Source organism: Ceratotherium simum, chromosome X (assembly GCF_057802395.1).
Source record: "Ceratotherium simum simum isolate JZ-2026a chromosome X, ASM5780239v1, whole genome shotgun sequence".
Classification (NCBI taxonomy): Eukaryota; Metazoa; Chordata; class Mammalia; order Perissodactyla; family Rhinocerotidae; genus Ceratotherium; species Ceratotherium simum.
In genome coordinates this window covers 69,835,502-69,862,886 of record NC_141940.1, presented here as the reverse complement: position 1 = coordinate 69,862,886, position 27,385 = coordinate 69,835,502, and the positions used below count along the sequence as shown (strand labels likewise).

Genomic DNA, 27,385 nt, shown 5'->3' with positions numbered 1-27,385 from the left:
GGTTAGAGGTTCGGGAGAGGCGGAAGAGGCGGGGGTGACCTGCCGAGCACGTGAGCATTGGCCCCTTCTCCCCGCTCTCGTTTATCCTTAGGGGTCGGTAGCTGCGGGGACAGCCCGGGGCCAGGTGTATGGCCACGGAGTTACGGTGTCCGGACTCTATGCCCTGTCACAACCAGCAAGTAAACTCTGCCTCTAGCCCAAGCCTCGGGCCGCCGCTACCTGGCGACCTGATCCCAGACCATGCCGGGGGAAACAGCGCCTCCATGGCCAAGCTGACTGTCCTCACCGGGCACGCCCATTCTAGCGTACCCGCCGAGAGGGACCCTCAGGCCTGCGGCGGCGCCAGCCTCAACTCAGAGAGCAACGGTGGCAGTGGCAACTATGACGCACCAGCCGGCGACTCCTTCCTAGGGGACTGCGAACTCGCCGGGCAGATCGGGGCACAGCTTAAGTTGCTGCCTATGAATGATCAGATCCGGGAGCTGCAGACCATCATCCGGGACAAGTGAGCCAAGAGCGGAAGGGGAAAGGGAGGTGGAGGGTCTTTCAGGAGGTGGGCGGGGATTGGAAGTAAAAGGGCTAAGGGGTAATGTTCTTGGCCTTGGCAAAGTGTTCTGTGGAGATAGGGGCAGGGTCTTTTCTTTGAGGGAGGGTGTCACGTGACTCACACCTCCCGCCTTCTAGTTCCTGTGCTGAGCATTGCTTTGTGTGGGGGAGGAAGCGTGTTTGGTAGCCTCTGGCTTGTCTCTTCTGAGCGATGACGAATCTTCAGCCGTTCCAGGTAGGTAACGCGCCTGCGGTATCTGCCCGGTGCATGTCCACGTGGTAAATCTATAACCCAGAAGGGGTTACTCTCCAAGGGTGTGCTCTACCTCCAATCACCCCAGGCACACAAATAGAAATAAAGCAATTTCAAGGAAATTCTGTTGTGCTCGACAGGACCTTTGACCCTTTAGTGTTTGCTACTGCAAATATGTCATTTTGTCTAAGGTCTTTTATAGTCTTGGAGTTTAGGTTTACTTGGTCACGTGAAAGCTTGTCATCCAACTTTTATCAGGATTGTTTTACTGTAAACTTTTTGTGTTGTTAGTGCTATGGAGTGGATTCTAACTCCTAGCGACCCTTTGTACATCAGAGCAGAACCCTTCCCAGTCTTTTTGCACCTTGCAGCGCTATATGAGACAATGCTCTGCTGCTGTTCATAGGGTTTTCATGGCCAGTTTTTTTTCCGGAAGTGGGTGGCCAGGTACTTAGTCTGGAAGCTCCGTTGAAACCTGTCCACCATGGGTGACCCTGCTGTTATTTGAAATACCGGTGGCATAGCTTTCAGCATCATAGCAACTGGCAGCCGCCACAGTAGGACAACTGGGTGATGTGGTTCCCTGACTGGGAAACAAACCTGGACCCTGGCAGTGAGAGCACCAAATCTTAACCGCTAGACCATCAGGGCTGAGTACTGTAAATCTATAGAACATCAAATGTTTGGTGTATAGTTAATGGAGCAGAGGGAGCCGAAAGGAGCCTTTGGCACCCTTCCTAATCCCACAAACTAAGATAGCCGAAATTTCATGTTAAAATGCTATTTTGAGGGGATCTCAAAACTCACGTTGTAGATGGGGGTTTTTCAAGGGAAATATGTCCCATGATGAACTACAGCTGGTTTTTAAATTGGCAGCACTTTAAATGAGTAGCTACTGTCTGTCAAAACACTCGTTTTTCAGTGGGTGCCTTGATCTTGTAAAATGGCTGCTGAGTCAGCTTGCCACTCCCTGAATCAGACTCTAATAACTCTTTCTTCATACTGTTGTAGTAGGCTTCCAATTTGTTTCCGTGCACCAGTTTTTCTCTCTTCCACATGCACCTACGCATTACTGAACAATCAATATTCTTAATATACCACTTTGATTAGGTAACTTCCCTACTCAGCAGCCTTCTTTGGCTTCTCAGAGCCTACCAAATAAAGTCCAGGATCCTTAACTTGACATTAAGGCTTCTCTTCATGGTTCCTAGAGACTGTTCTGAAACATCCCTGCTTCTGCTCTCATCTGGAATTCTCTTTACTCCTTCTCTGAGTGTTCAAATCCTACCTATTCTTCAAGGTCAAACCCAGCATTAAATGTCTACGTCTGCCAAGAAGCTTTCCTTTAATCATTCTTCCTCGCTGATTTTCCCTGGCCTTTTTAAGGCAAGATTCACTTTCTATTTTGTATATTGTTCTTTGTGTGTTGATCTTATCTCACCTATTAGATTTTATGCTCCTTGAGAGCAGAAGTTAAATCTTTTACATTTTTGAATTCTAGCCATGCCTTGCAAATAATAGATGCTTCGTTACTAAAGGTTTTTTTCTAGCTCTTAAAATTATATTTATGAAACTATACTATTTGTTTTTAATGAATCAATATTGAAAACTACTGTGGTCATGTGATCTAATAGATGAAGTAATGATATTAAAAAGTAGGAGGCGTAGGCTTGGTAGTTGTGGGGGAAACTGAAATAAAACTTATCTGTAAAACAAAGAAAATAGAATGATGATTCTTGTTTCTATAGAGCAAGAGTTACTAACTTTGAGTCTTAGGCCCCACTGCACCTGTGCATGGGCTTCAGGGATTTAGCAAACCCTCAGAAATTATGTGGGAAATGTTATTTGTATATACATTTTTAATGGTTGTTTTTAAAATAACATTTTTATTGAGATATAGTTGACATACCATACAATACACCGTTTAAAGTGTACATTTCAATGGTTTTTAAGTATATTTGTGGCTGTGCAACCATCACCACAATCAGTTTTAGAACATTTTCATCACCCAAACAAGAAACCCCATACCCATCAGCAGTTATTCCCCATTTCCTCCCAACCCACCCAAAGCCCTAGACAACCACTAATCTGTCCCTATTGATTTGCCTATTCTGGACATTCTATATAAATGGGATCATACAACATGTGGTCTTTTGTGACTGGTTCCTTTCATTTAGCATGATGTTTTCAAGCTTCATCCTTATTGTTTCAGTACACCATTCATTTTTCACCTGAATGGTATTCCATTGTATGGATATACCACATTTTGTTTATCCATTCATCAGGCAGGACTTTTGGGTGGTTTCCACTCTTTGGCTATTATGAATAATGCTACTATGAACATTTGCATATGTGCCTTTTTATGGGGTGATGAGTACTTAGCTTTCATTACATTTCACAAATAGGTCTTCATGACAATGTCAAGGTGAACCATTGCTGTAGAACTTGGAGAGGGCATGACGTTCAGCATTCGTATATGACAATGTCAGTGTCTGATTTTACTGCATTACTTAGAAAATCCTGGGTTGTATGGTAAACCTGGGTGTAAGTGAACATTTTTTTTTCTGAGTTTGGAAAGAGACAGCAGGATCCGGAGTGATCTTAGGCAAGATGTTTGGCATCTCTGTACTTCAACTTTATCATTTTGAAAATAAGGATGTTGGTAATATCTCATGGAGGTCCTGGGAGGCTAAAACGAGATACTGTCTATGAACATTTGTTATAAACAGTGAGGAGCTGTGCACATTTAAGGCATTTTCAAGCCTTTGTGTTTGGATTTGTGCATGGTTCTGATTGCTTCCATAAGTGCTGGTTTCTTGAGCTTTCAGGAAACAGTAAAAGGAATTTAACTGTACATAGAATTCACTTTCTTGTTTTAAGAAGCAACACTGAGAGATCCTAGATAATTTTTATCTTGCTATGTTATAGTGTAGATAGACTCACTATAATTTTTGATAACTAACTGATGCTTAGTTATTTAGGCTGGAGACAGTGTTTTAAGTTTTGTTCTTGTTAATCAAATCTGTTAACAGAGTCCTCTGTTCCTTTATCTTCAAAAATTGGCATCCCCTCACATGAAGAAGACCTGTTTCATCTCCTCTAGGGGGCTGATGTAGGGTGCCTCTGGTAAGAGAAGCTGTATTTATGTAGGTCTAAGTTATGGAAGGTGCCATCAATTATCATATCCTGTCTTCCTTGGGGCTTATGCTCCTTTCTATTTTGATGTGACGTCATACGTGTGCACTATGGAGCTGTCTGATAATAGAGGCCATTGGAGTACTTGTTATTCCTTTTCTTATTCCTGGTCCTTAGTATCTGTCTAGTGAAGGGATTGCTTTTTGAATTGACTTTGGCATGGGGAAATGGGGGTTGAGCCAGCAGGACTGCATGTTGATGTAAATATATAAAGCAGGCAAGATTGAAGACATTGGACTGATTTGAAACGTCTTCATTTTTTTGAAATGTGCAGCATTTGCAATGTAATATATTGGTTGTATTATTGAATTTCAGGGGAATTGTTTTCTCTCTTTGAGAGTGCAGTAATCTAGACGTCAAATGATCAGATAATTTACTCAGTCACACATGGATCTCTTGTAAAGTTGGGAAGAGAAATGATTCATTCCTTTCCAGTTTTTGTTGTCGTTGCAATGGATTACACCACACTTCCTTCCTTTCCAGCTTCCTTTGTATACTAAACCCAGAAAAATCTGAGTGTAATGCACTTTTTCTTGAGCATAGTTCATGACCTTATGTTTAAGGCAATGCAGTGTATTTAAAAGATCATCTCTCCTCCCCAGTTTTTTTTCCTTTTGTCTCCCGAGACATTAAAGCAAAGCTGTTTCATGAGCTACTGAATGTTTTCTGTATACTTGTCCTTGGAGGGGCTTTGCCATGGCCTCAGCAGGCAGCTTGGATGAAAATTGAGCAATCTTAGAGGAATTTAGTCTGTGAAATTGCACTAAAGGAGCGCATTCAGCCTTGTGACTTTTTTTTTTAATCACCTGGAAGGGAGACAGTTAACCTCAGGATGGAGGAACATCCTGTGTAGCCCTAATGTGAGTGTAGCTTAATGTGATTTGAGTCTTCTGACTAGGTAATGTAATGTTCTTTTTTTGTGTGTGTGAGGAAGATCAGCCCTGAACTAACATCCGATGCCAATCCTCCTCATTTTTGCTGAGGAAGATTGGCCCTGGGCTAACACCTGTGCCTATCTTCCTTTATATGGGACGCCGCCACAGCATGGCTTGACAAGTGGTATGTTGGTGCGCACCTGGGATCCGGGCTGCGAACCCCGGGCCACCAAAGAAGAGCGCACTCTCTTAACTGCTGTGCCACCGGGCTGGCCCCGGTAATGTAATGTTCTTAACCAAAGCTGTGTATCTGAATTGCCTGAGGAGTCTCTCTTTTTTTTTTTTTTTTCAAATACAACTTTTTGGAACCCATCCTTAGAGTAGTCTTGGGTGGAACTTGAGCACCTGTAGCTTTACAGACACCTCGGGTGATTATGCTGTGCTTAGGCTGGGCCACTGCCCCTGGGAGAATGGCCATTCTTCCTTGCCTGGTGATTTGCCTGGCTTTGGATTCAGAGTATAAGCTGAACCAGGGATTCCACACACTAAATGGAACCAGCCTAGAGTGCCTGGCCCGGTATCATTCTGAGACTGGAGGAATCTCAAAACTTTTGCTTGCAACTTGTACAAAACCAAAATGTCCACCACAGAAAAAACTGTGACCTACAAGTTGTGTAAATCATGGACATGTTTTTGGTTTTCCATGTGAATTTTCTAACTGGCTTTTAGGCCAGGAGGGAGGAAGTCACGTCTTTAAACTATACATACCCCTGTTATAATATTTATTGGGCATGTCCTAGGAATGTCTTCCCAACTAGTCTGGACTTCGGCGGGGGGTGGGGGCAGAAAGAAGGTCTGGCCTGACACAGTACCTGGCCCATAGGGGAATTAATGTTGCAATCATTATAAAAAAATAAACTTCTGAATGACTGAATCCTGGATTCTAAGGGAAAATGATAGTTTCTTTTCTTTTTCTACTTGATTTTGAATGTTTATGTTGAACTTTGAGGTGCAAGTAAATAACTAATGACACTCTATTTTATGAGCTTTTTAAGAAGGTGCTAAAGAGCTGTGACCTTGATGACCTGCACCTGGCAGGTAGTAAAAGCTGTTCTTGGGTTCTTTTTTGTTGTTTTTTTAACTTTTCACATCAGATTAGGTTTGCTCCAAGTATTTCACTGGGGGTTTGTTGTTATGAGGGTAAAGGAAGGAGGAGGAAAATCATTTATAAATCATCTACATAGCATGAGAAAACTTGGAGCTATTCTTTATTTTAGTGATCACATAACAAAGTAGCTATGGAGGTAGGGCTTATGTTTTCAGAGCTTTCACTATACTATACATTAACTCTAAATGAAACATTTCTTTGCTTTAAACCTGCCAGAAAAGCTTTTATGTTCCACTTCTCTTTAACCTATTGCTTAAAAAACAAAAACGAAGAAAAACATATTAGAGTTGAATTTGAGTCGATTTAGTTCTTCCTACTTAGGTTGCCAGTAAAAAAAAAAATACGGGACACTCAGTTAAATTTGAATTCAGATAAACAATGAATTCAGATAAACAAAAAAACTTTTTTTGTATAAGTGTATCCTAAACATTGCATGGGATATACTTTTGAAATACAAATTTAACTGGGTGTCCTGTATTATTTTTTTTAATTTTTATTTATTTATTTTTCCCCCAAAGCCCCAGTAGATAGTTGTATGTCATAGCTGCACATCCTTCTAGTTGCTGTATGTGGGACGCGGCCTCAGCATGGCCGGAGAAGCGGTGCGTCGCTGCGCGCCTGGGATCCGAACCCGGGCCGCCAGTAGCGGAGTGAGCGCACTTAACTGCTAAGCCATGGGGCTGGCCTGGGTGTCCTGTACTTTTATTTGCTAAATCTGGCAACCCTATGCCTGACCATAACTTCTCCCACCCCAAATGCTGAAAACAATCCTTGTGTTTAATCCTCACTTTTGAAATGACACCGAATTCAGTGCTACTGGGATTTGATTTAAATTAAATTGTTTTAGGGCCGGCACTGTGGCTTAGCAGTTAAGTGCGCGTGGGCCGCTGCTGGCGGCCCGGGTTCGTATCCTGGGCGCGCACCGACGCACCGCTTCTCCGGCCATGCTGAGGCTGCGTCCCACATACAGCAACTAGAAGGATGTGCAGCTATGACATAGAACTATCTGCTGGGGCTTTGGGGGAAAAAATAAATAAAAAAAAAAAAAAGAATTGACAGTAAATGTACAGCATTAAGACTTGAAAGTTTATTCCTACAAGACATCTGTATAAAAAAAATTAAATTGTTTTAAGTTATGAGTCAGAGGTTTTGATTTAATCATTTTTGGAAAGGGTGTATCCCTGTATGCATTAATCTCAGTACATACTCTTTACAAGCCATATTATAATAGCAGCTTCTCCCTCTTCAGAGGGGACATTTTTTTAATTGCTATTTTTTTATTGATGTTTTAATAGTTTTTAACATTGTGAAATTTTGGGTTGTGCATTTTTGTTTGTCCATCACCATATATATGACTCCCTTCACCCCTTGTGCCCACCCCCCACCCCCATTGCCCCTGGTAACCACAATACAGTTTTCTCTGTCCATGTGTCGGTTTATATTCCACATATGAGTGAAATCATACAGTGTTTGTCTTTCTCCTTCTGACTTACTTCAATTAACATAATACCCTCCAGCCCCATCCATGTTGTTGCAAATGGGACGATTTTGTCGTTTTTTATGGTTGAGTAGTATTCCATGGTATATATATATATATATATATATACCACATTTTCTTAATCCAGTCGTCAGTCGAGGGACACTTAGGTTGCTTCCACTTCTTGGCTATGGTGAATAATGCTGCAGTGAACATAGGGGTGCATAAGCCTCTTTGGATTGTTTTCAGGTTCGTTGGATAGATTCCCAGTAGTGGGATGGCTGGGTCATAGGGGATCTCTATTTTTAATTCTTGGAGGAATCTCCATACCATTTTCCATAGAGGCTGCACCAATTTACATTCCCACCAGCTGTGTATGAGGGTTCCTGTTTATCCACATCCTCTCCAACACTTGTTGTTTTTTGTCTTGGTGATTATAGCCATTCTAACGGGCGTGAGGTGATATCTTAGTGTTGTTTTGATTTGCATTTCCCTGATGATTAGTGATGTTGAACATCTTTTCATGTGCTTATTGGCCATCTGTATATCTTCTTTGGAGAAGTGTCTGTTCATTTCCTCTGCCCATTTTTTGATCGGGTTGTTTGTTTTTTTGTTGTTCAGTTGTGTGAGTTCTTTATATATTATGGAGATCAGCCCCTTGTCAGATGTATGTTTTGCAACTATTCTCTCCCAGCTGGTGGGTTGTCTGTTCATCTTGATTCTGGTTTCGTTTGTCTTATAGAAGCTCTTCAATCTGATAAAGTCCCACTTGTTTATTTTTTCTTTAGTTTCCCTAGTCTGGGTAGGCATGTCATCCGAAAAGATTCCTTTATGACCAATGTCAAATAGTGTGTTGCCTATATTTTCTTCTATGAGTTTTATAGTTTCAGGTCTCACCTTCAAGTCTTTGATCCATTTTGAGTTAATTTTTGTGAATGGCGATAGCAGATGGTCCACTTTCATTCTTTTGCATGTGGCTGTCCAGTTTTCCCAACACCATTTATTGAAGAGACTGTCCTTTCTCCATTGTATGTTCTTAGCACCTTTGTCGAAAATTAGCTGTCCGTATATGTGTGGTTTTATTTCTGGGCTTTCAATTCTGTTCCATTGATCTTTGTGTCTGTTTTTGTACCAGTACCATGCTGTTTTGATTACTATTGCTTTGTAGTATGTTTTGAAGTCAGGGATTGTGATGCCTTCAGCTTTGTTCTTTCTTCTTAGGATTGCTTTAGCTATTCGGGGTCTTTTGTTGCCCTATATAAATTTTAGTATTCTTTTTTCTATTTCTGTGAAGAATGTCATTGGGATTCTGATTGGGATTGCATTGAATCTGTAGATTGCTTTAGGTAATATAGACATTTTAACTATGTTTATTCTTCCAATCCACGTGCATGGGATATCTTTCCATTTCTTTATGTCATCATTGATTTCTTTTAATAATGTCTTGTAGTTCTCATTGTATAGGTCATTCACCTCCTTGGTAAGATTTATTCCTAGGTATTTTATTCTTTTTGATGCAATTGTAAATGGTATTATCTTTTTGAGCTCTCTTTCTGTTAGTTCATTATTAGCATACAGAAATGCAACTGATTTTTGTAGATAGATTTTGTACCCTGCAACTTTGCTGTAGTTGTTGATTGTTTCTAATAGTTTTCCAACAGATTCTTTAGGGTTTTCTATATATACAATCATGTCATCTGCAAATAGTGAGAGTTTCACTTCTTCGTTACCTATTTGGATTCCTTTTATTCCTTTTTCTTGCCTAATTGCTCTGGCCAAAACCTCCTTTACTATGTTGAACAGGAGTGGTGAGAGTGGGCAGCCCTGCCTCGTTCCTGTTAACAGAGGAATGGCTTTCAGTCTTTCCCCGTTGAGTATGATGTTGGCTGTGGGTTTGTCATAAATAGCCTTTATTATGTTGAGGTACTTTCCTTCTATTCCCATTTTGTTGAGAGTTTTTATCATAAATGGATGTTGTATCTTGTCAAATGCCTTCTCTGCATCTATTGAGATGACCATGTGGTTTTTATTCTTTGTTTTGTTGATGTGATATATCATGTTGATTAATTTGCGGATGTTGAACCATCCCTGAGTACCTGGTATAAATCCCACTTGATCATGGTGTATGATCTTTTTAATGTATTGCTGTATTCAGTTTGCCAATATTTTGTTGAGGATTTTTGCATCTATGTTCATCAGCAATATTGGCTTGTAATTTTCTTTCTTTGTATTGTCTTTTTCTGGCTTTGGTATCAGGGTGATGTTGGCCTCGTAGAATGATTTAGGAAGTGTCCCATCTTCCTCTATTTTTTGGAATAGTTTGAGAAGGATGGGTATTAAATCTTCTTTGAATGTTTGGGAAAATTCACCGGAGAAGCCATCTGGTCCTGGACTTTTATTTTTTGGGAGGTTTTTGATTGCTATTTCAATCTCTTTACTTGTGATTGTTCTATTCAGAGTCTCCATTTCTTCTTGGTTCAGTTTTGGGAGGTTGTATGAGTCTAAGAATTTATCCATTTCTTCTAGATTGTCCAATTTGTGGGCATATAATTTCTCATAGTATTCTCTTATAATCCTCTGTATTTCCGTGGTATCTGTTGTAATTTCTCCTCTTTCATTTCTAATTTTATTTGCTTGAGTCTTTTCTCTTTTTTTCTTAGTAAGCCTGGTTAAGGGTTTGTCGATTTTGTTTATCTTCTCCAAGAACCAACTCTTTGTTTCATTAATCCTTTCTACTGTTTTTTTGGTCTCCATTTCATTTATTTCTGCTCTGATTTTCATTATTTCTCTCCTTCTGCTGACTTTGGGCTTTGTTTGTTCTTCTTTTTCTAGTTCTGTTAGGTGTAATTTAAGGTTGCTTATTTGGGCTTTTTCTTGTTTGTTAAGGTGGGCTTGTATCGCTATGACTTTCCCTCTCAGGACCGCTTTTGCCGCATCCCATATGAGTTGGTATGGCATATTTTCATTTTTGTTTGTTTCCAGATAGTTTTTGATTTCTCCTTTAATTTCATCAATGATCCATTGGTTGTTCAGTAGCATGTTGTTTAATCTCCACATTTTTGTCACTTTCCCAGTTTTTTTTTCATGGTTCATTTCCAGTTTCATAGCATTAGGGTCTGAAAAGATGCTTGTTATGATTTCAATCTTCTTAAATTTATTGAGGCTTGCTTTGTTTCCCAACATATGGTCTATCCTTGAGAATGTTCCGTGCGCACTTGAGAAGAATGTGTAGTCAGCTGCTTTTGTATGGAGTGCTCTGTATATGTCTACTAGGTCCATTTCTTCCAGTTTTTCATTTAAGTCTACTATTTCTTTATTGACTTTTTGTCTGGATGATCTATCCATTGATGTAAGTGGGGTATTAAGATCCCCTACTATTATTGTGTTGTTGTTAATGTCTCCTTTTAGGTTTGTTAATAGTTGCTGTATGTACATTGGTGCTCCTATGTTGGGTGCATATATATTTATAAGCGATATGTCTTCTTGGTGGAGTGGCCCTTTTATCATTATATATTTCCCGTCTTTGTCTCTCTTAACCTGTTTTATCTTGAAGTCTATTTTGTCTGATATGAGTATGGCAACACCTGCTTTCTTTTCTTTGCCATTAGCTTGGAGTATTGTCTTCCATCCTTTCACTCTGAGCCTCTGCTTGTCTTTAGTGCTGAGATGTGTTTCCTGGAGTCCGCATATTGTTGGGTCTTGCTTTTTAATCCATCCTGCCACTCTGTATCTTTTGATTGGAGAGTTCAATCCATTTACATTTAGAGTAATTATTGATATATGAGGGCTCAATTTTGCTGTTTTGTCACTTATTTTCCGGTTCTTTTGTGTTTCCTTTGTTTCTTGTCCCATTGTTTCGGACTGCCAATTCAGTTTGGTTGTTCTTTCTTATGACTCTTTTAGTTTTCTCTTTGTTTATAATATGTGGTTTTGTTTTGATTATTTGTTTATTGGTTACCTTGAGGTTAGTGTAAAAAATCTTGTGTATGAGATATTCCATTATCTGATGGCCTCCTATTTCCTTATACTAAGTCAATTCAATCACTTTCCTCTTCCCCTTCTAAGTCGTTCTTGTTATACATTATTCTATCTTGTGTTGTGGCTGTGTGTTTACAGTGATGAGGTTAAATTTATTTTTGTTGAATTCCTTCCTTTGCTCTTTGATTTTAGTATTTAAGTGGTTGCTAACCTATTCCGGTAAAGATCTTCTATTTTTCTGAGTTTATCTACCTATTTTTCTCCTTGCTCCAAGCTTTGTATTCCCTTTCTCTTCTTTTTTTCATGCCTGAGGGCCTTCTTGAGTATTTCTTGTAGTGGGGGTCTCGTGGCCATGAACTCCCTTAGCTTTTGTTTACCTGGGAGAGTTACTACTTTTCCATCATATTTGAAGGATATTTTTGCTGGATAGAGTATTCTTGGCTGAAAGATTGTTTCTGTCAGTATTTTGAATATATCATTCCAGTCTCTCCTAGCCTGTAAAGTTTCTGTTGAGAAATCTGCTGAGAGCCTGATGGGAGTTCCTTTGTACATTATTTTTTGTTTTTGTCTAGCTGCCCTTAATATTGTTTCTTTGTCATTGACTCTAGCTAGCCTTACCACTAGGTGTCCTGGAGAGGGCCTTTGCCTGTTGATATATTTAGGTGACCTGTTGGCTTCGCTTACTGGTATTTCCTGCTCCTTCCCCAGTTTTGGGAAATTCTCAGCTATTATTTCCTTGAATAGGCTCTCTGTTCCTCTTTCCCTCTCTTCTCCCTCAGGAATACCTATAATTCTTATGTTACATTTCCTAATAGAGTCAGATATTTCTCGGAGACTTTCTTCATTTCTTTTTAGTCTTAGTTCTTTCTCCTCTTCCATCTGGAGCATATCTGTATTCCTATCCTCTAAAATGCTAATTCTTTCCTCCATATTGTCAGCTCTGTTCTTTAAAGATTCCAGATTCTCCTTTATCTCCTCCATTGTGTTCTTCATCTCCATCAGGACTGATTGGTTTTTCTTTATGATTTCAATCTCTTTTGTGAGGAAGCTCCTAATGTCATTGAATTGTTTGTCTGTGTTGTCTCGTATTTCGTTGAGTGTTTTTATGATAGCTATTTTGAAATCTCTGTCATTTACATTATGGATTTCTGTGTCTTCAGGGTTGGTTGCTGGGTACTTGTCATTTTCCTTCTGGTCTGGTGATTTCATGTATCTTTGCATTATGGTTCCTGTGTTGGCTTTGTTTTTCCTCATCCTGGAAATCTCTGGTTGCAATTTCCACCCGCTGCCACTGTGTGGTGGTAAAGTGCTGTGTAATCTAAGCCCCCTGTGCTCTGCCGGGGATTTTCATCTGCGATCTGCAGGTGGTATCGCTTGGTCTGGTCTCCTTGGCTGAGCTGCAGGGTCCGGTTTGCAGGATGGGGGGCTCTCTCTTTTGCCCTCTGGGTCCGTGGTGTGGGGGGCTTCTCGTTTGCCCCTCGTTATTCACTCTCTGGGGTGCTCAGATGTTGATGGTGGCCCTGTAGCTCTTCTGAGTCCTCTGTGTGGGAGTTTCCCACTGGCTGAGAGAGCCCAAAGAGCTACGGTTTCCCCGCAGAGGGCTGCCCCTCCCCCCTCTCTGGGAGCCACACGGACAGGCATCGCTGATCTGATGGGGAGGGAGAGGAGTTCTCCTTACCTCTCCCCACTTGCTTTGGGGGCCCAGCATGTTCTGCTCTCAGATGTGTGGCAGTGTGGATCTTTCTGCTCTAGCTTTTTACTGTCTGGGATTCCGTTGTTGGTCTGTGACTGTTTCTTTTGTTGTATCTTATCGGCGGAAGAGTTCACGGGAAAGCTCACTCTGCCATGACGCTAGAGAAGGAACATTTTAATGATGTTTTATTTGCCTGCCAGACTCTCTATTTCATTGTTTGCATTGTATGTACATGCCAGTCTGATTCACAGGGAGATAAATATTAAAGTACATCTAAAAACTGGTTACCTTTTAGTAAACATTCCCTTATTAGAGCAAAATATAAATAATGGCTTTACTCAGGAGCTTGGAATCAGAGAGCTTCAGGCTGGAAAGAACCTTGAAGTACTTTACCTCTTTAAACCTCACTATTTTCATCACTAAAGTGGTAGTAATAATAGGATCTACCTCTTAAGGTTGTGTGAGGATTAGAGCAGATAATGCACCAAAAGTGCTTTAATACTTGGCACCAAGGAATCTTTTAATAAATGGTGACCCGTGGGAAAGAAGGGAGTAATATACGTATGATATTAGAGACCTGATGTAACTTTCGGACCTTTATAGAAAAGCTTTTAAATAAATCTTTATATACTTGGTGTGTGTGTATGTATGTGATAATTATAACTATAATACATATATATACACACATTATATATATACACTATATATTTACACAATAATATATATACACACAATTGTTAAAATGATTTTCGTAAAAAAAAAAAAGGAGGGGCTGTCAAGTTTATTCTGAATAGAGAGAAGTAGCAGAGAGTGATCAAATGGCGATTTCTGCTGTAGAAATTGAAGTTGTAATTGTCCCAGGAGCGGATGTCTTCCAACACACTGGAGAATCCGTCTCATAGTTGTAGTAGTAGTAGTTGTAGTAATAGTAGTAGTATTGAGGCCTAGTAAGAAGTGGGGCAAGGATCTCCACTTGGAGTCTTAATTTTTTAATATTATAAAAACATTCCTCTCTCATAGTTCTATATCTTGTGGATGATAAGTTAATACCTATTAGTCTTTTGCAAGAAAGGTCAGTGAGCTTCAGGAGGTTTCATCTTGATTTGGGTTTGCTATGACACTATGTATTTTTAAATATATACAATTGCTGCAGCCTCTCTGGAAATTTAATGTGCTTTATAGACAGTCTTAAGTAGGGAAGAGTCAGTTTACCAAATCCACATTAAAATGAGGATTTGGCTTCCGGTATGATTTTGTTGTTTCAATGTGAAGATCATTTTTTAAAATGGCTGCCTTTAGTTTTCATTTTGTTGCTACAGATGTGTGACACATTTGTTGGAGGGAATGTCAAGAAAAGTATATTCTCAGATATGGTTAGGTCTGCACTGTTAATCATGTTTGGGGTTTGTACAATTTAAAAGATGGTCAGCTTAACATTAATTAGATTTCCTTGCTCTGAATTATGAGTCCTTGAATATCACTGTTTAAATATTTGATCTTTAATCGTTTGGATATATTTTAGAGTATTCCAGGGATGTGTGTCAGTGTGTTTGTTGCTTTGTGATAATTTCACATTAGGTTTTATTTGGGACTGTTAATCAGATAGAAGATAATTAAAATGTCTTTCAAAGCTTTGTTTCCAGTATTAGAGATTTTTTAAAAAATGGTTTTGAAACAAAAGTGAATAGTGATGATTTGAAGCAAAGTGGGTGGAGTGAATAAGACCTGGGATCTAATTTACATTAAAACATCTTAATTAACAAATACTTTAGTCCAGTGTTGATCCTAAAGTAGGAAGGGGCTCAGAGAATATGTGCGTGCAACTTGATTGATCCGACAAGTAAATATCTGCTTTGTGAAACTCCAGTGTTAACAATGTTAAGGATTTAGATGTGGATATTGAAGACTACTGTGAATTTTAACACATGCAATCAACTTATTGTATTCTAGCTGTACTTTAATTTCTAAATTGATTTAAAGTAAGCAGTATGGGTCTGAAGTCTGTCTGAAACAGCAGGAGATAGGAAAGTAATTACTGTTTGTAGTGGGGTGACTTGAAGCAGTAAATGCTTTAATTGGAAGTCAAATAGCTATCAAGAGATGACAGTTCATATTAGGTTCTCATAGTATGTACCTTTTTTGGAATGTAGAGAAAGTGCTTATTATGCAAAAGTTATCAGCTGAGGCTGATATTTTTGGAGAGAGAGAAAGGAGTTAAATTGTCTGATTCCAATGTAAAATAACGGATTTGGGCAACTCTGATCACTTAATATAACTTTTCTATGTAATACATTTGTGTGTGTAACTGTTCAGAAATTAAAGGCAAATGTTTTAGATCCTAAGATATATTACTGGATATTTCTTTAGGACAAATCTAGACTTTTCTGCCCTATTGAAAAACTGTTGTGGCCACCTAGACAAGTTCGTATAGTTCTAGCAAACAGAGCAGTAGGCTTAAGTATTTTTTTTGTAGTTCAATGACTTTTACTTCCTTGACAAGCAAGTTATGAAGATTAATTATAGAAATGAAGGGTGTTAGTGTAATAGTATAGTTTCATTTGAAAACCACAGTACATAAAATAGAGCCTGTTTTAAATGGGCTCTCTGTGTGTATAGGTGTGTGTGGGTAGAGTTTTCTGAGTTTAGGAAATATTTATATATAAAGAATACAGACCTATATTCTTACTATTGCTCAATTATGGTCCATATCTTAGACAGTTAATATCTATAATATGATAGAACTGTAGTTACTCTAAGAGACCTAATGACATTTGTGTCAGGGATATTTAATTGCTTTTCCCTGTCAGAGAAAGTAAATGCAGCTTGAAAAAAAAAGAGTTGTGATTATTGGTACACTGAGATAATATATGCTTGCATATGCCATTTTGATGCTGTGTTGGGGAATATTTTAGGTATGCTTTGGATAGGCAGATGGGGATTTTTAAGTACATAAAATGTAAATCAGACTGTTCAGTCAGATCATTTAACTTATATGGGAGAAGGAGGATGAACCATACTAGATTTTTACATACAGAAAAAATGTCAGCCTTTTAACATTCTCTTTTTGGCTAGTTAACAGCTTATGGGTAGGTGCAACCCTGGATTATTATTACTTGGGTTCCTCAGGATGTGAAAGTATTGACCAGAAGGAAATGTACCGGAAAATGGCAGAAAGATGTAGGGAATAAAGTATTTGATTGAAAAACAGGCAAAAGGAACAAATTATCAATAATTTGAGAAAGAGGTCTTGGAAATGAGCTTATGCGTTCTTGAAAGCAGTGGCAAAAGTAGAGGATTTGTTTGTACGATTCTCATTCCAAAAAGGATTAGAAACAAAGTAGTTGGGTTACTTATCTTGGTACTAAGCGTTTTAGATCAAGGTGAGTGAAGGGGAGAATGGGGAGAACCTGGTTTTCTTACTGCAAAGTTTTTCTCTTAACTTCAGCTGTGGGCTTGCTGCCATCTTCCAGGGGGAGCTTCGTTCGTTTCCTGTTTGAATAATATATACTTGGGCAGCTCAGTGGGAAACTGCATGATCTTTTCAATTCCTGTCTCTAAAGTTGGTATCAAGTAAGCATTTTGAATAATATTTATCAAGTCATTCCATTCAGGTTTCTATAGCCTAATGAAAAATATCTTGCCTCAATAATAGTCTGTACCTATAAGCTTTTTAAGCTTTTAGTATGTAATAGGTCTTAATATCAGTGTTAACTATGTGTATTAAGTAATATTTTACCTTAAAGCTCTAATCTAGACTAAAATTTATACTACTTTTTTTTTAGGACAGCCAGTAGAGGGGACTTCATGTTTTCTGCGGATCGTTTGGTAGGTGGAGGCTTTCCATTCTCATTTCATTGTTTCTAGTGATATAATCATAGAAGACCAAGGGGCTTTTTTGTTCGAGAGCATTCTGGGGGTGAGAGAGATTGTGCCAAGTAACCATCATCTTACCAGATTTCTGAAGTATTGTTTCTACTGTTGCATTAAAGCTTTGTCTCAATCCCTTTCACCTCAAAGCATTGACCGTGAACTCATTCTCTGAAGTTCTGAGGTAGTACTACCTCTCAAGTGGATCTTGGTAACTTGATCCTGAGCAACCCTTAAATGCCTCCTCATCTTAGGGCAGTGAAGTGAAGTACATTAAAAGAAACGAAACCTGTAAGGAGACCTAGTAGTTACCCTTGTGGTATCCATCTAATGCACAAAAACTAATACCTCTCTTGTAGTTTACATGGTGGGGGGTGGGTATTTATTTTGCCTCTTCTTTTCTATAGTATCCTTACATGTGAAATACTAAGTTGGACTCTCTATGCTTTCCTCAGGGACTTTCTGTTAAGGATTGACCAAGCCCAATTCTGTTTAGCTAGTGTTATCTGAGAGAATATCAGGCCAAATGGGGTTGTCTTCAGGATAAGCACTATGTATCCTTCTTGTGTTTATATCTAAGTGTACTCAGTGCTTGGAATGAGATTGACACATTTTCTTCTGTGGTTATTACTATTCATTCATTCATGAAATATATATTGAACTTATGTGAGTCAGGTACTGTTCTAGGCTGTGTTGCAGTGGGGAGGAGATAACAGTGGTAAAGAATACAGACATGATCCCTGATCTCATGGAGTTTGCACTCTAAATACTCTTATCAGTATTTAGTTTGGGAAAGAAAGAAAAATGGCTTATTAACCTCATGGGTATAATCAGATAGTCAAAGATAGATTATTAAAAAGAATGTGAGGGGGGAAAAAAAGGCATGAAATTTTTCATTTAGATATTCCCTCGGGAAAATCTTTATTCCAGAAGAGTGTGGACAACTCTTGTTCTACTTTTGGCTTTAAGTATTCTTCATTCAGAGGCCACTTTTATTTACAATTATTTGAGCTTCCAGGGGCAGTAATAACCCTTGGATTGCATCAAGATAAATGTAGTTGACATTCCTGGAGTGATAGGTCGTTCTCTCTTTATGCTTTTACCAAACCAAAGGAACAGATTCAAGGAGGAAGGAACTTGTGTTAATGGCTGCTGTGGGGAAAACAGAGATCTTGGTGTTCCCTGGTAGAAAATGGTTCCTCTTTCTTTCTTTTGCTTTCCTTGTGCCCTTTTTCTATAGAAAGTAGGAGTTGAGTTCATGGTTATTGTAAAATGCTTGCCTGAAAGGGTAGGCATTATATCTTAGTCAAGTGAGATAATAAGGTTCCAGGGCATAACTCACCTGAGAGGATGGTAATTTGGACCTCTCTGTTCTCTGTAGTTGGCTTTGAGGGTCCTGATATTGGAGGAAAGGTATTTGTGGAGGGTCTGTTGTGGTTGTGGTAGGGATTGAAGTTGTTTAGGTTTCTTTTTTTTTTTTTTTTTTTTTGTGAGGATATCAGCCCTGTGCTAACATCTGCCAATCCTCCTCTTTTTGGAGGAAGACTGGCCCTGGGCTAACATCCGTGCCCATCTTCCTCCACTTTATATGGGATGCCGCCACAGCATGGCTTGCCAAGCAGTGCGTCTGTGCGCGCCTGGGATCCGAACCAGCGAATCCCGGGCCACCGCAGCAGAGCGCGCGCACTTAACTGCTTGCGCCACCGGGCTGGCCCCCTGTTTAGGTTTCTAGTGTTGAGGATTTCTAGTATACTCTCTCTTCTAGCACAAGGGTCCTAGTATAGTTGACATTAATTCTATCCTGAATTTGTCAGGATTGGCTTTCCTTGTACTCTGATCTTGAGTTTTTTTATATTTTAGTCACCTTTCTTCTGGTTTTATTTTCTCCTATAAGATTTGGACATGTTAATTTCTGTCCCACGGTTGCAGGAGATGGGAGGAGGTAAGACTCTTTAGAGGAGTGTTACCAGGAGGAGATCTAGGCTCTTCAAAGCAAAAGATCCTCTTCTTCCCTTGCAATTTACTCATAAGAAACATTCACTTCCACAGGAGGTGGTGGCTAGATGTGAGTGTGCACACACATACAGTATTTGAGATTCCTGGACCCTCTGGTGCTGCAGGCTGACAAAGTGCTGGCCCATTTAGCATTGATCATTTTAATGGCAGCAGGGTGTTATGTTGTGGTAACAAAGCATGGGGCCTGACGTTTCTCCCTGCTATTCTTGCTTCTCAATCAATAATGTGATATTCATTAGAGAAAATGTGCACTGCAGACTAGGGATTGCCTTTATTGTAGTAGGCTCTGGGTGCTTATAAGAATATCATATCTGGGTTTTGGAGGCTGTTTCTAGTAGTTCTGACAGATTCTTTCCTCTGTACCACACATTAAGATAGTTAGGAGCCTTTCCTTTTTTTTTAGCTAGGAAGCCCCAGTGCATTCAACTAGATCCTACTTCAAGCTCAGTAAATTGGTTCAGCCGTATCCACTCATTTAGTTCCTCCTAAGAAGTTCCAGGCTTTATTTGCATTATGGTGGGCCTTTGTTAAAAAGAATCCAACTTAACAACTTCAAAGTACTGAACAAGGCAGAGAAGTTCCCAGTGGGTACTATTTCCAGAGTAACCAGAAGTATATTATTTCCAAGGGTGCCTACCATGACTCTTGTCACTTACTGTAGTCTTGCATCTCTCATAATATAGCCTGGACTGACTAAGAAGCAGAAGGCATACTTGAGCTTTTTGGTGGCAATCATGTGCCTAACTGAGGTTGGATACCTAGCAGCAAGCAGCCCGATATTTCCTACCTCCATAAGCTAAATCCTAGTGTGTTACTGACTTTTTGCCTAGTGTTCAGCTCCTAAGGCTAACAGCTAAAAGGAGATTCTTAGCAGGTTCTTAACTTATTCTTCCTTTGACTCTCTAGATCAGACTTGTTGTGGAAGAGGGATTGAATCAGCTGCCATATAAAGAATGCATGGTGACCACTCCAACAGGTAACCAGGACTGTTAAACTCGCATATTCTCCTCATAAAAATTCTGAGATAGAATTGGGGGGAAATGGAAAGAAAGCAGTCTGAGTAAATCAGTATGCAAAATGAGGAGTCTAGGTGGAGCTGTTCTTTTATACAACTTAATAAACTTGGAGACATTTAGTAAAGAAATTTATCTGGATGACTTTTTGTTAATGGCTTGCTTGTCAATTCAAGTTAAAGGTTAGTAAATATTCTTCACGCAGGTGTTGCCTTTGATGATGGCCCACTGGGACCAGAGTTAAGAATTGTTGGCAGCTTATCTTCCACCTCTGTGGGGAAGCTGCTGGTGTTAACAAATGGATGGGCTGGTTTGGCATTGAAACTCCAGGTAAAAGGATGAGAAGTAAAAAAGAAAAAACTAAAAAGGATGAGAATTAGAGAAGGTGCTTTGTTCTACTCTAATAGAAAGCAGCCAAAGATTCCTATTTCATGGTTTTGCAATTCTGATTTGGTTCTTTAGTAAATAATGGAAGCTGTTCTGTTCAAACGTTGACTTTATGAAAATTGGGAGCTGAGCTTGCTGCATCATAATTGATACAAATTAAGGATGAGACCAAGAATTGAACAAGTCTTGGTTAACTACTTCAGCCTCTCCTGCTTTTTTAAAGCAGAATAGAGGCTGAAAAAAAGGGATGGAATGGGGAGGCTCTCTGCTCTGGTTCACAGTGGGGTCCCAGTTTGAATTGATGGTGTTTATAGCATTCTTGGAGTACAATGATTCTCCTCTAAATTCAATTTGAGGAACATGTATGTGAATATTATGCTATCATAAGTCCTATTTCCACTTGATGAAGTCCACCTCTCCCCATTATTGCCACAGGTTTCTTATGAAGAATTAAGAAATAACTGAAAAATCATGACTCTTCTCATTATTTTCACAGGGAACCTAAGGAGTTATTAGTGTATCTAACCTGTGTGTGTCTAGACAAGGGTTGTTGTGTACCCATCTGGTTTGAACCATAGGCATTTTATAAAATAACTAGGTTGCTCCAATGATGAAAGATAAATTCTTTGGTTTTATTCCCCAACAGGGTACAAGTATGAAGGAGTCAAATTTGAGAAGGGAAATTGTGGGGTCAGCATAATGAGAAGCGGTAGGTTTGCATATGTGTGATTTTGTCTCTTTGCATGCATAGAAACAGTTGCCCTTTTCCAGGAGAGAGGTGGGCTTGTCTGTCATAATTGCAGCCTGCCTTAGCTTAAATCTCACCACCTGTGTTGTCTATCTTCATGGTGCCTCAGAATTGTGGCCTGTACATTGCTGAGCTTGGCTAATTTTAACTGCAATGCATCTTCCCTAGTGGCCTGCCCCCATGGGCAAGCCAGCTTTCAAAGAGATTCAAGGGAGGGTGGGAGGATAGGAGGATGAGGTGATGCTATCTTGGAGAGAACAGGGCAGCTTGAAGACTGACAGAATATGGCACAAATTGAGGCCTGCAGAACTTTAAATACCTGACTAGAGAAAATATTTGTTCTGTTTATTTTTTTTGTAGGGAATAGTCCTACCTTGTCAGGGGCTGGACTGAATGACTTGTTCAGTATTTTAGTTTTACATTTGATAAGTATGTGACCATGTAGGCAAAAGCACTTAGCTGTGAACTCTAGGTATTTCCAATTGCTGGTCTTATAAGTGTTGTATTTGTGTTTGAGTCTAACTGATTACCCTTCTAAACCAACCTTTGTGCAGCAAAATCACGTAGGGATGCTTATTTCCATTTAGCAACTTAATGAATGAACTAATTATTTTTTACATAAGATCCAAGATACGGTGGAAGCCCCACTTGCTTGTACTGCAGACAAATGGACTACTTTTTTTTTAATGTATAAACATTCCCCTTTCTCTTCTGGCTATGAAGTTCTGTTTGTGAACAATTGAATACCTCAAGTAAAATAGGAGCTTTAAGCTCCCTTTTTTATAGATGGTAACTCTTACACAATGATAGGATTTTCAGGACAATGTTGTTCAACCTTTTAAAACTGGTGAACACAATAGAGATGAGCCTTTAAGGCACAATTTCTTCTGTTCCAGTCCAGCTCCTGCCCTAAAGGCATCAGCCTGGTCCTTGAACCCCTCGTGTGTACCAGATGACCTTGGGGAGATGCATAGACAGGGTTGTTTTTAACCTTAATAGCTATTGGTTGATTTTCATATATATTAGAAAGAAACCATTTTTATGTTTATGCTAGTGATATAAAGTTTCCTCTTAAAACAAATGTAAATGAAAAGTTAATTTAAAGAAAAATAACAGTACAAGTAGAATTCTGATGTGGCCTACAATCTTGAAGATGGTGTGAGAATGATTGACTTTTGGCAAACACTTCCATAAAGGAATTCACACTCAAAATTAGCTTTGTATTCAGAAACCAACAGTGGGGGGGTGGTGGTGTTAGTTGTGGTTCTATTAGAGTGGAGGGAACAATATACTAGTTTTTCACTGTTTGCCAGCAAAACATCTGCCATTGAAGTCATTGCTGGGGCTAAGTGATGTCTCCTGATGCTACCTTGATCTAAAAGGAGATGCTTTGGTCTGTAGACCCCATTCTTCCATAAATCTTTTCTATTTTTTCAGATGAAATTAACAGGTTTAGGTGGTTTAAAGGCTTCCTTAAAATAATAGGAGTAAAATGTTCCTGATATGGGAAAAGCTCAAGGAGCAGCTTAACAAAACACTTTATTTCCTATAATCATGGAAGCATGACAGCTCTAAATCTTGCAAGTCAGTGATAAAACTAAGCTTATCCTAGTTTCATTGACCAGCCGTTAACCTAGTTTCATTGACCTGCACTAAGTATAAAATATGAGCATATCAGAAGTAAAGCCATTAGCTTAAGAATTGCTTCCGTCTTGACAAGTCCTTTTTGTATTAAGAACAGTTACAAACTGTGCTTTGGCCTATTCTTGGACTTTCACTCTACCTCCCCTTAACCCTTTTATCCTTCTTTTTTATTTCCTTCTTCAAGGTGAGGCAATGGAACAAGGTTTACGAGACTGCTGTCGATCCATACGAATTGGAAAGATCCTGATTCAGAGTGATGAGGAGACACAAAGAGCCAAAGTATATTATGCCAAGTTCCCACCAGACATTTACAGGAGAAAAGTCCTTCTGATGTATCCAATTCTCAGTGAGTGGCTTGAGTTTAATTTTCAACCTTTGGTTAGGGTTTAAATTCAACTTTAGTGCCTGCCATCTAGGTACCCTTATAGAAAGGCAAAAACCGTTTCTAAATGTGTTTTTCTCCCTTGGATTTGGAATTGCCCTGGGCAGTTCACAGGAGAATTTTTATTGTGTAATAAGAGAATATACATTAGTCAAACTTTGTTAGCTCCAGAGAGCTTCTGTCTTAAAATGAACACATTGAAGCAAAGAATCTAATGAGGCAAAATATATAGAACACAGAAAATACATTGAAATATGTCCTGTCTCTAACCCAATGAGTACAGCAATGATTTTTTCAAGGATTTATCCTCTCTGGAGGTAATGTTTTTTTCTCCTATTCTATTCTGTTTCCTAACCTTGCTCAGATCACACATGGCATGGTCTCCCTTGGTTGGGGGTAGAGGGTGGGTGTTAAATTTGAAATCTCAAATAGTGAATGAATTTAAGGCTTATTGTGCATTTCAAAACTGAAACGTGTATCTGTCATATCCATTATTGAAAATCACGTCATTGATAAAGAACAGGCACCTTCAAATGAAGCTTTGCCTAGTGGTGTCTTATGTTAGATTACTAAACTGCCTTTACTTCAAAGAGACTTCAAAGATGTTTTGAGATAAATGTTAGTTTCTAATGCATTTGGTTCTCATTTGGTTTCAGGCACTGGAAATACTGTAATTGAAGCTGTAAAGGTCCTTATAGAACATGGAGTTCAACCCAGTGTTATCATCCTACTCAGTCTGTTTTCCACTCCTCATGGTGAGTTCAGCATGAGACAGTAACTGGGGCTCCAGATGGTATTGGGGTAGGTATGTGTGCATCTGTCCAGCCTCTCATCCTAAGGAAAAGTTCATTTACTTCAACATTAAATCTAAATCTAATTTTGGTAGTTATAACTTGTGTTCATCATATCTAGGCTCAGTGATAATATTTTACACCATTCTAATGTTGTTCAAATTCAAGTAGGAAAGTATGAACTAGCCCCATTGCAATTGTTTTCCTGGGCCCTGTTTGGGTAGAGCCTGCAAATGGCTAAAAGGTCCCTGTTTCTCCTAACTGCCCACCCGAGCCTGAGAACTGCTACTAAACAGCAAGAAACTTGAGATTCTAGCTAGCCCGGTGATCTTAGTGAAGTAAGCTTTGCAGTGTGAAGCAAAGAGCAGAAGTTTTTTAAGTTAGACTTCTGCTCAAAGGGCTTGGTGAGAGAACTGTGTGTTCTCCATTTCCCGAGAAAGGTAAGCCTAATTTAAGACACTAGTTTTTTGCCTTACAATCTAGGACAATTGTGAAAGTACCCGAAGAAAATAATCATAGATACATGTAGAAATTGAGCTTTTAGGGTATTCATTGTAGAGTTATATTTAGTGTAAGAAAAAGTTTGAAACTATATAAATAGACTTACAATAAGAAAATGGTTAGATAACTATATATTCAAAGGATTTAATATTATGTAACTGTTAAATCATGTTTTTGAAAAATATTTAATGACATCAAAAAATCTATGTGGTAAATGTAAAAGAGCAGGATAAAAAATAACATTAGAATAGTGTAAAATGTTAAAAACAAGATTAGAGATGACTAATACAAATTGTGACTATTATGACTATCAAAATCAGGCTTGGATTTAACATGGAACCTAATAAATCTTTCCTTAGGATAAGAGGCTACACAGATGCAGAGTACTATTTTAATCTTCATTTTAAAATACACACACAGTATTAATCGGGATTATCCTAGGATGGTGGGATTCTAAGTGATTGATTTTATTTTTTAAGCTTTTCTTTTTTGCATTTTCCAAATGTTGTACAATGAATTTGTATTTGTTTTATAACTGAAAAGAAAGAGAAATATGTAACTTCTAGTTAGAGCATTTCCTCATTTCCAAAAGTTCCAAGTCTCAGCCAACCCTGAAGAGGCTAGAGTACCCAGTTGGGAGGGCTGCATTCAGTAGGCCATTGATTATTTTGCTGTTTGATAATAAAAAATTACCTGTAGTTCAAATGTTGATGATGACAGACTGATTTGCTTGGTCATCCATTTATATATACCAGAGGTGGCATTGTGGTCATTGAGATAACCAAATAATTATTGGATTTTCTGCCTTTGGCAGTAGAAAAGTAACTGCATTGGATCTAGCATCTAATAGTATATATTAAAACAGTATACTATTCTTTAGCATTATAGATGAAAAAATCTTATCCTATGGGACCCTTGCTATGGCTTTTTAGTTTGACTGGGGTCCTAGCTAGTCCCTTTCCCTGCACCCCCCAAAGCTAGAGTCGTAACTTCTAAAAAGCTAGCTTGCTCTGACGTACCAAAGAAGTCTTTGCACTTGTTTCACAGTGTTCCAGTTGAGAAATCATGATCTTATATATGATTCTGTTTCCAGAAAGGACTGTATTCTCTCTATTTCAACTGCTTTTAGAATACTCTTCAAGGGGAAAGTTGCTATAACTGAATATATTTTTCAAATCTTAGATATAAAACAGTTTTATTCTAAGAATTTATAAGTGAGGGGGAAGGGGCATAGTCTGACTACTATCAGAGCTTTTCAGATATCAGACATTATATAAACTAAGAGATTAACCAAGTCTGACTAGGTATCCAAAGGTCATTGCTTGCTGTCCTCTGTCAATATTAGACCTAGTGCCTGACTGTAAAATTTCTGAATTTCAACCAATATTACCAAAATATCCTGCCATAACATTTTTCCTTTTATTTTTTGAAGGTGCCAGATCAATCATTCAAGAGTTTCCAGAGATCACAATTTTAACTACTGAAGTTCATCCTGTTGCACCTACACACTTTGGACAGAAATACTTTGGAACAGACTAAATTATTGAAGGAAACTTATCTTGTGTAATGTTACAGTTATGTTTTGAGTTTCTACCTGTTTTACTAATTCACTTGAGGAATGGCAGAGAAAATTACGTTAAAGATGCTTTGTAATTTTTGGAAATGGGTATAGTAAAAAGGAAATATTTCAGGTTTATTTATTTTATTTGGTTATTTCTTGACTGTTGGCACAAAATTCAACAATGAAGCACAATTCTTAGAAAATATTTTAATAATATTGTTCTGCAAGTTGCTGATCCCTCAGTGCATTAAAACTGTTCCTTAATTTATGAACCTCTCAGTTTGGAGGTTGCTTGAAGTGGCCACAAATAAAACCCAAACAGGAGTCAGTTCTTTGGCCCACTATAGTTTGCATTTAGTTCTAGGGAGATTTCATGTATGTGGCTATTGCCACCTTCCTCTACTCTTTACATCCCAGTACTGTACATGCTGGTAACTTGGAGAGGATAGAAAAAGAATGCCTCCTGGAATTTTACATTTCCATTAATATCCTCACTCAATTGGCAAACCCAGGATATATGGTTAGTTCTTCAGTCAAGCCATTATGTTCTTCATGACTCATTTCCTACCCTGTGCATTGTTGGTAGGTGCCTTGCCAAGTGTAATGCAGTGAAGAAAATGGTGGGACATTTCCAGCAACTGGAACTGTAACGTTAATTTACATAGATTGACAAGGTTGTCTGGATGTTGACAAGGGAGGGCTAAGTGCTGTTAATGCCATCAGAGCCCTAGAAAGGAATTGGTGGTGGTTTTTTTTTTTTAAAGATTTTATTTATTTTATTTTTCCCCCCAAAGCCCCAGTGGATAGTTGTGTGTCGTAGCTGCACATCCTTCTAGTTGCTGTATGTGGGACTCGGCCTCAGGATGAACGGAGAAGTGGTGCCTCGATGCGCACCCGGGATCCGAACCCGGGCCACCAGCATCGCAGCGCGCGCACTTAACCACCAAGCCACAGGGCCGGCCCGGTGGTGGTTTTTTTGAAGTGTGGGGGAAAGGACAATTTTTTGCTGGGTTTTATGGCCAATGAGTAAATTAAAATGCTTTTTTAATTTGGATGTTTCTACTAGATGCCTTTGATTTGGAAATTTGTTATTTTGCATGTTTGTCAACTGTAGATGTATTAAAATAGGACAAAATACCATATTTTTAAAAATCCCCAAGATTTATATGTGTTCGTATTTAGGCTTCTGAAAAGAAGATAAACCATTTTAGAAATCAATGTTTATGTTCTAAAACTTGCTTGTAAAACCCTGATCTCATTTTACATTGATAATAAAACATTTTAACAGTG

At 38.8% G+C, this 27,385-nt stretch overlaps 1 protein-coding gene across 2 annotated transcripts; it reads left to right on the top strand.

The window, feature by feature from the left end:
* On the top strand, positions 1-27,385 carry UPRT (uracil phosphoribosyltransferase homolog). Of its 2 annotated transcripts, none has more exons than XM_014796579.2 (7): positions 1-505; positions 16,968-17,010; positions 19,975-20,044; positions 21,115-21,177; positions 23,045-23,206; positions 23,899-23,997; positions 25,967-27,385. In XM_014796579.2, the coding sequence occupies exons 1-7, from the start codon at positions 129-131 to the stop codon at positions 26,071-26,073; spliced, it is 921 nt and encodes a 306-aa protein (XP_014652065.1). In that variant the 5' UTR covers positions 1-128; the 3' UTR covers positions 26,074-27,385. The 2 variants fall into 2 exon arrangements, with proteins under 2 accessions (XP_014652065.1, XP_087283408.1); XM_087427282.1 differs by lacking the exon at positions 1-505 and adding an exon at positions 629-781.

Coding starts and splice junctions, on each gene's coding strand:
- UPRT (XM_014796579.2), top strand. CDS start 129: ATGGCCACGGAGTTACGGTGTCCGGACTCTATGCCCTGTCACAACCAG. Junction 506..16,967: donor CAGACCATCATCCGGGACAA/GTGAGCCAAGAG, acceptor CTTTTTTTTTAG/GACAGCCAGTAGAGGGGACT. Junction 23,207..23,898: donor TCTGATGTATCCAATTCTCA/GTGAGTGGCTTG, acceptor ATTTGGTTTCAG/GCACTGGAAATACTGTAATT.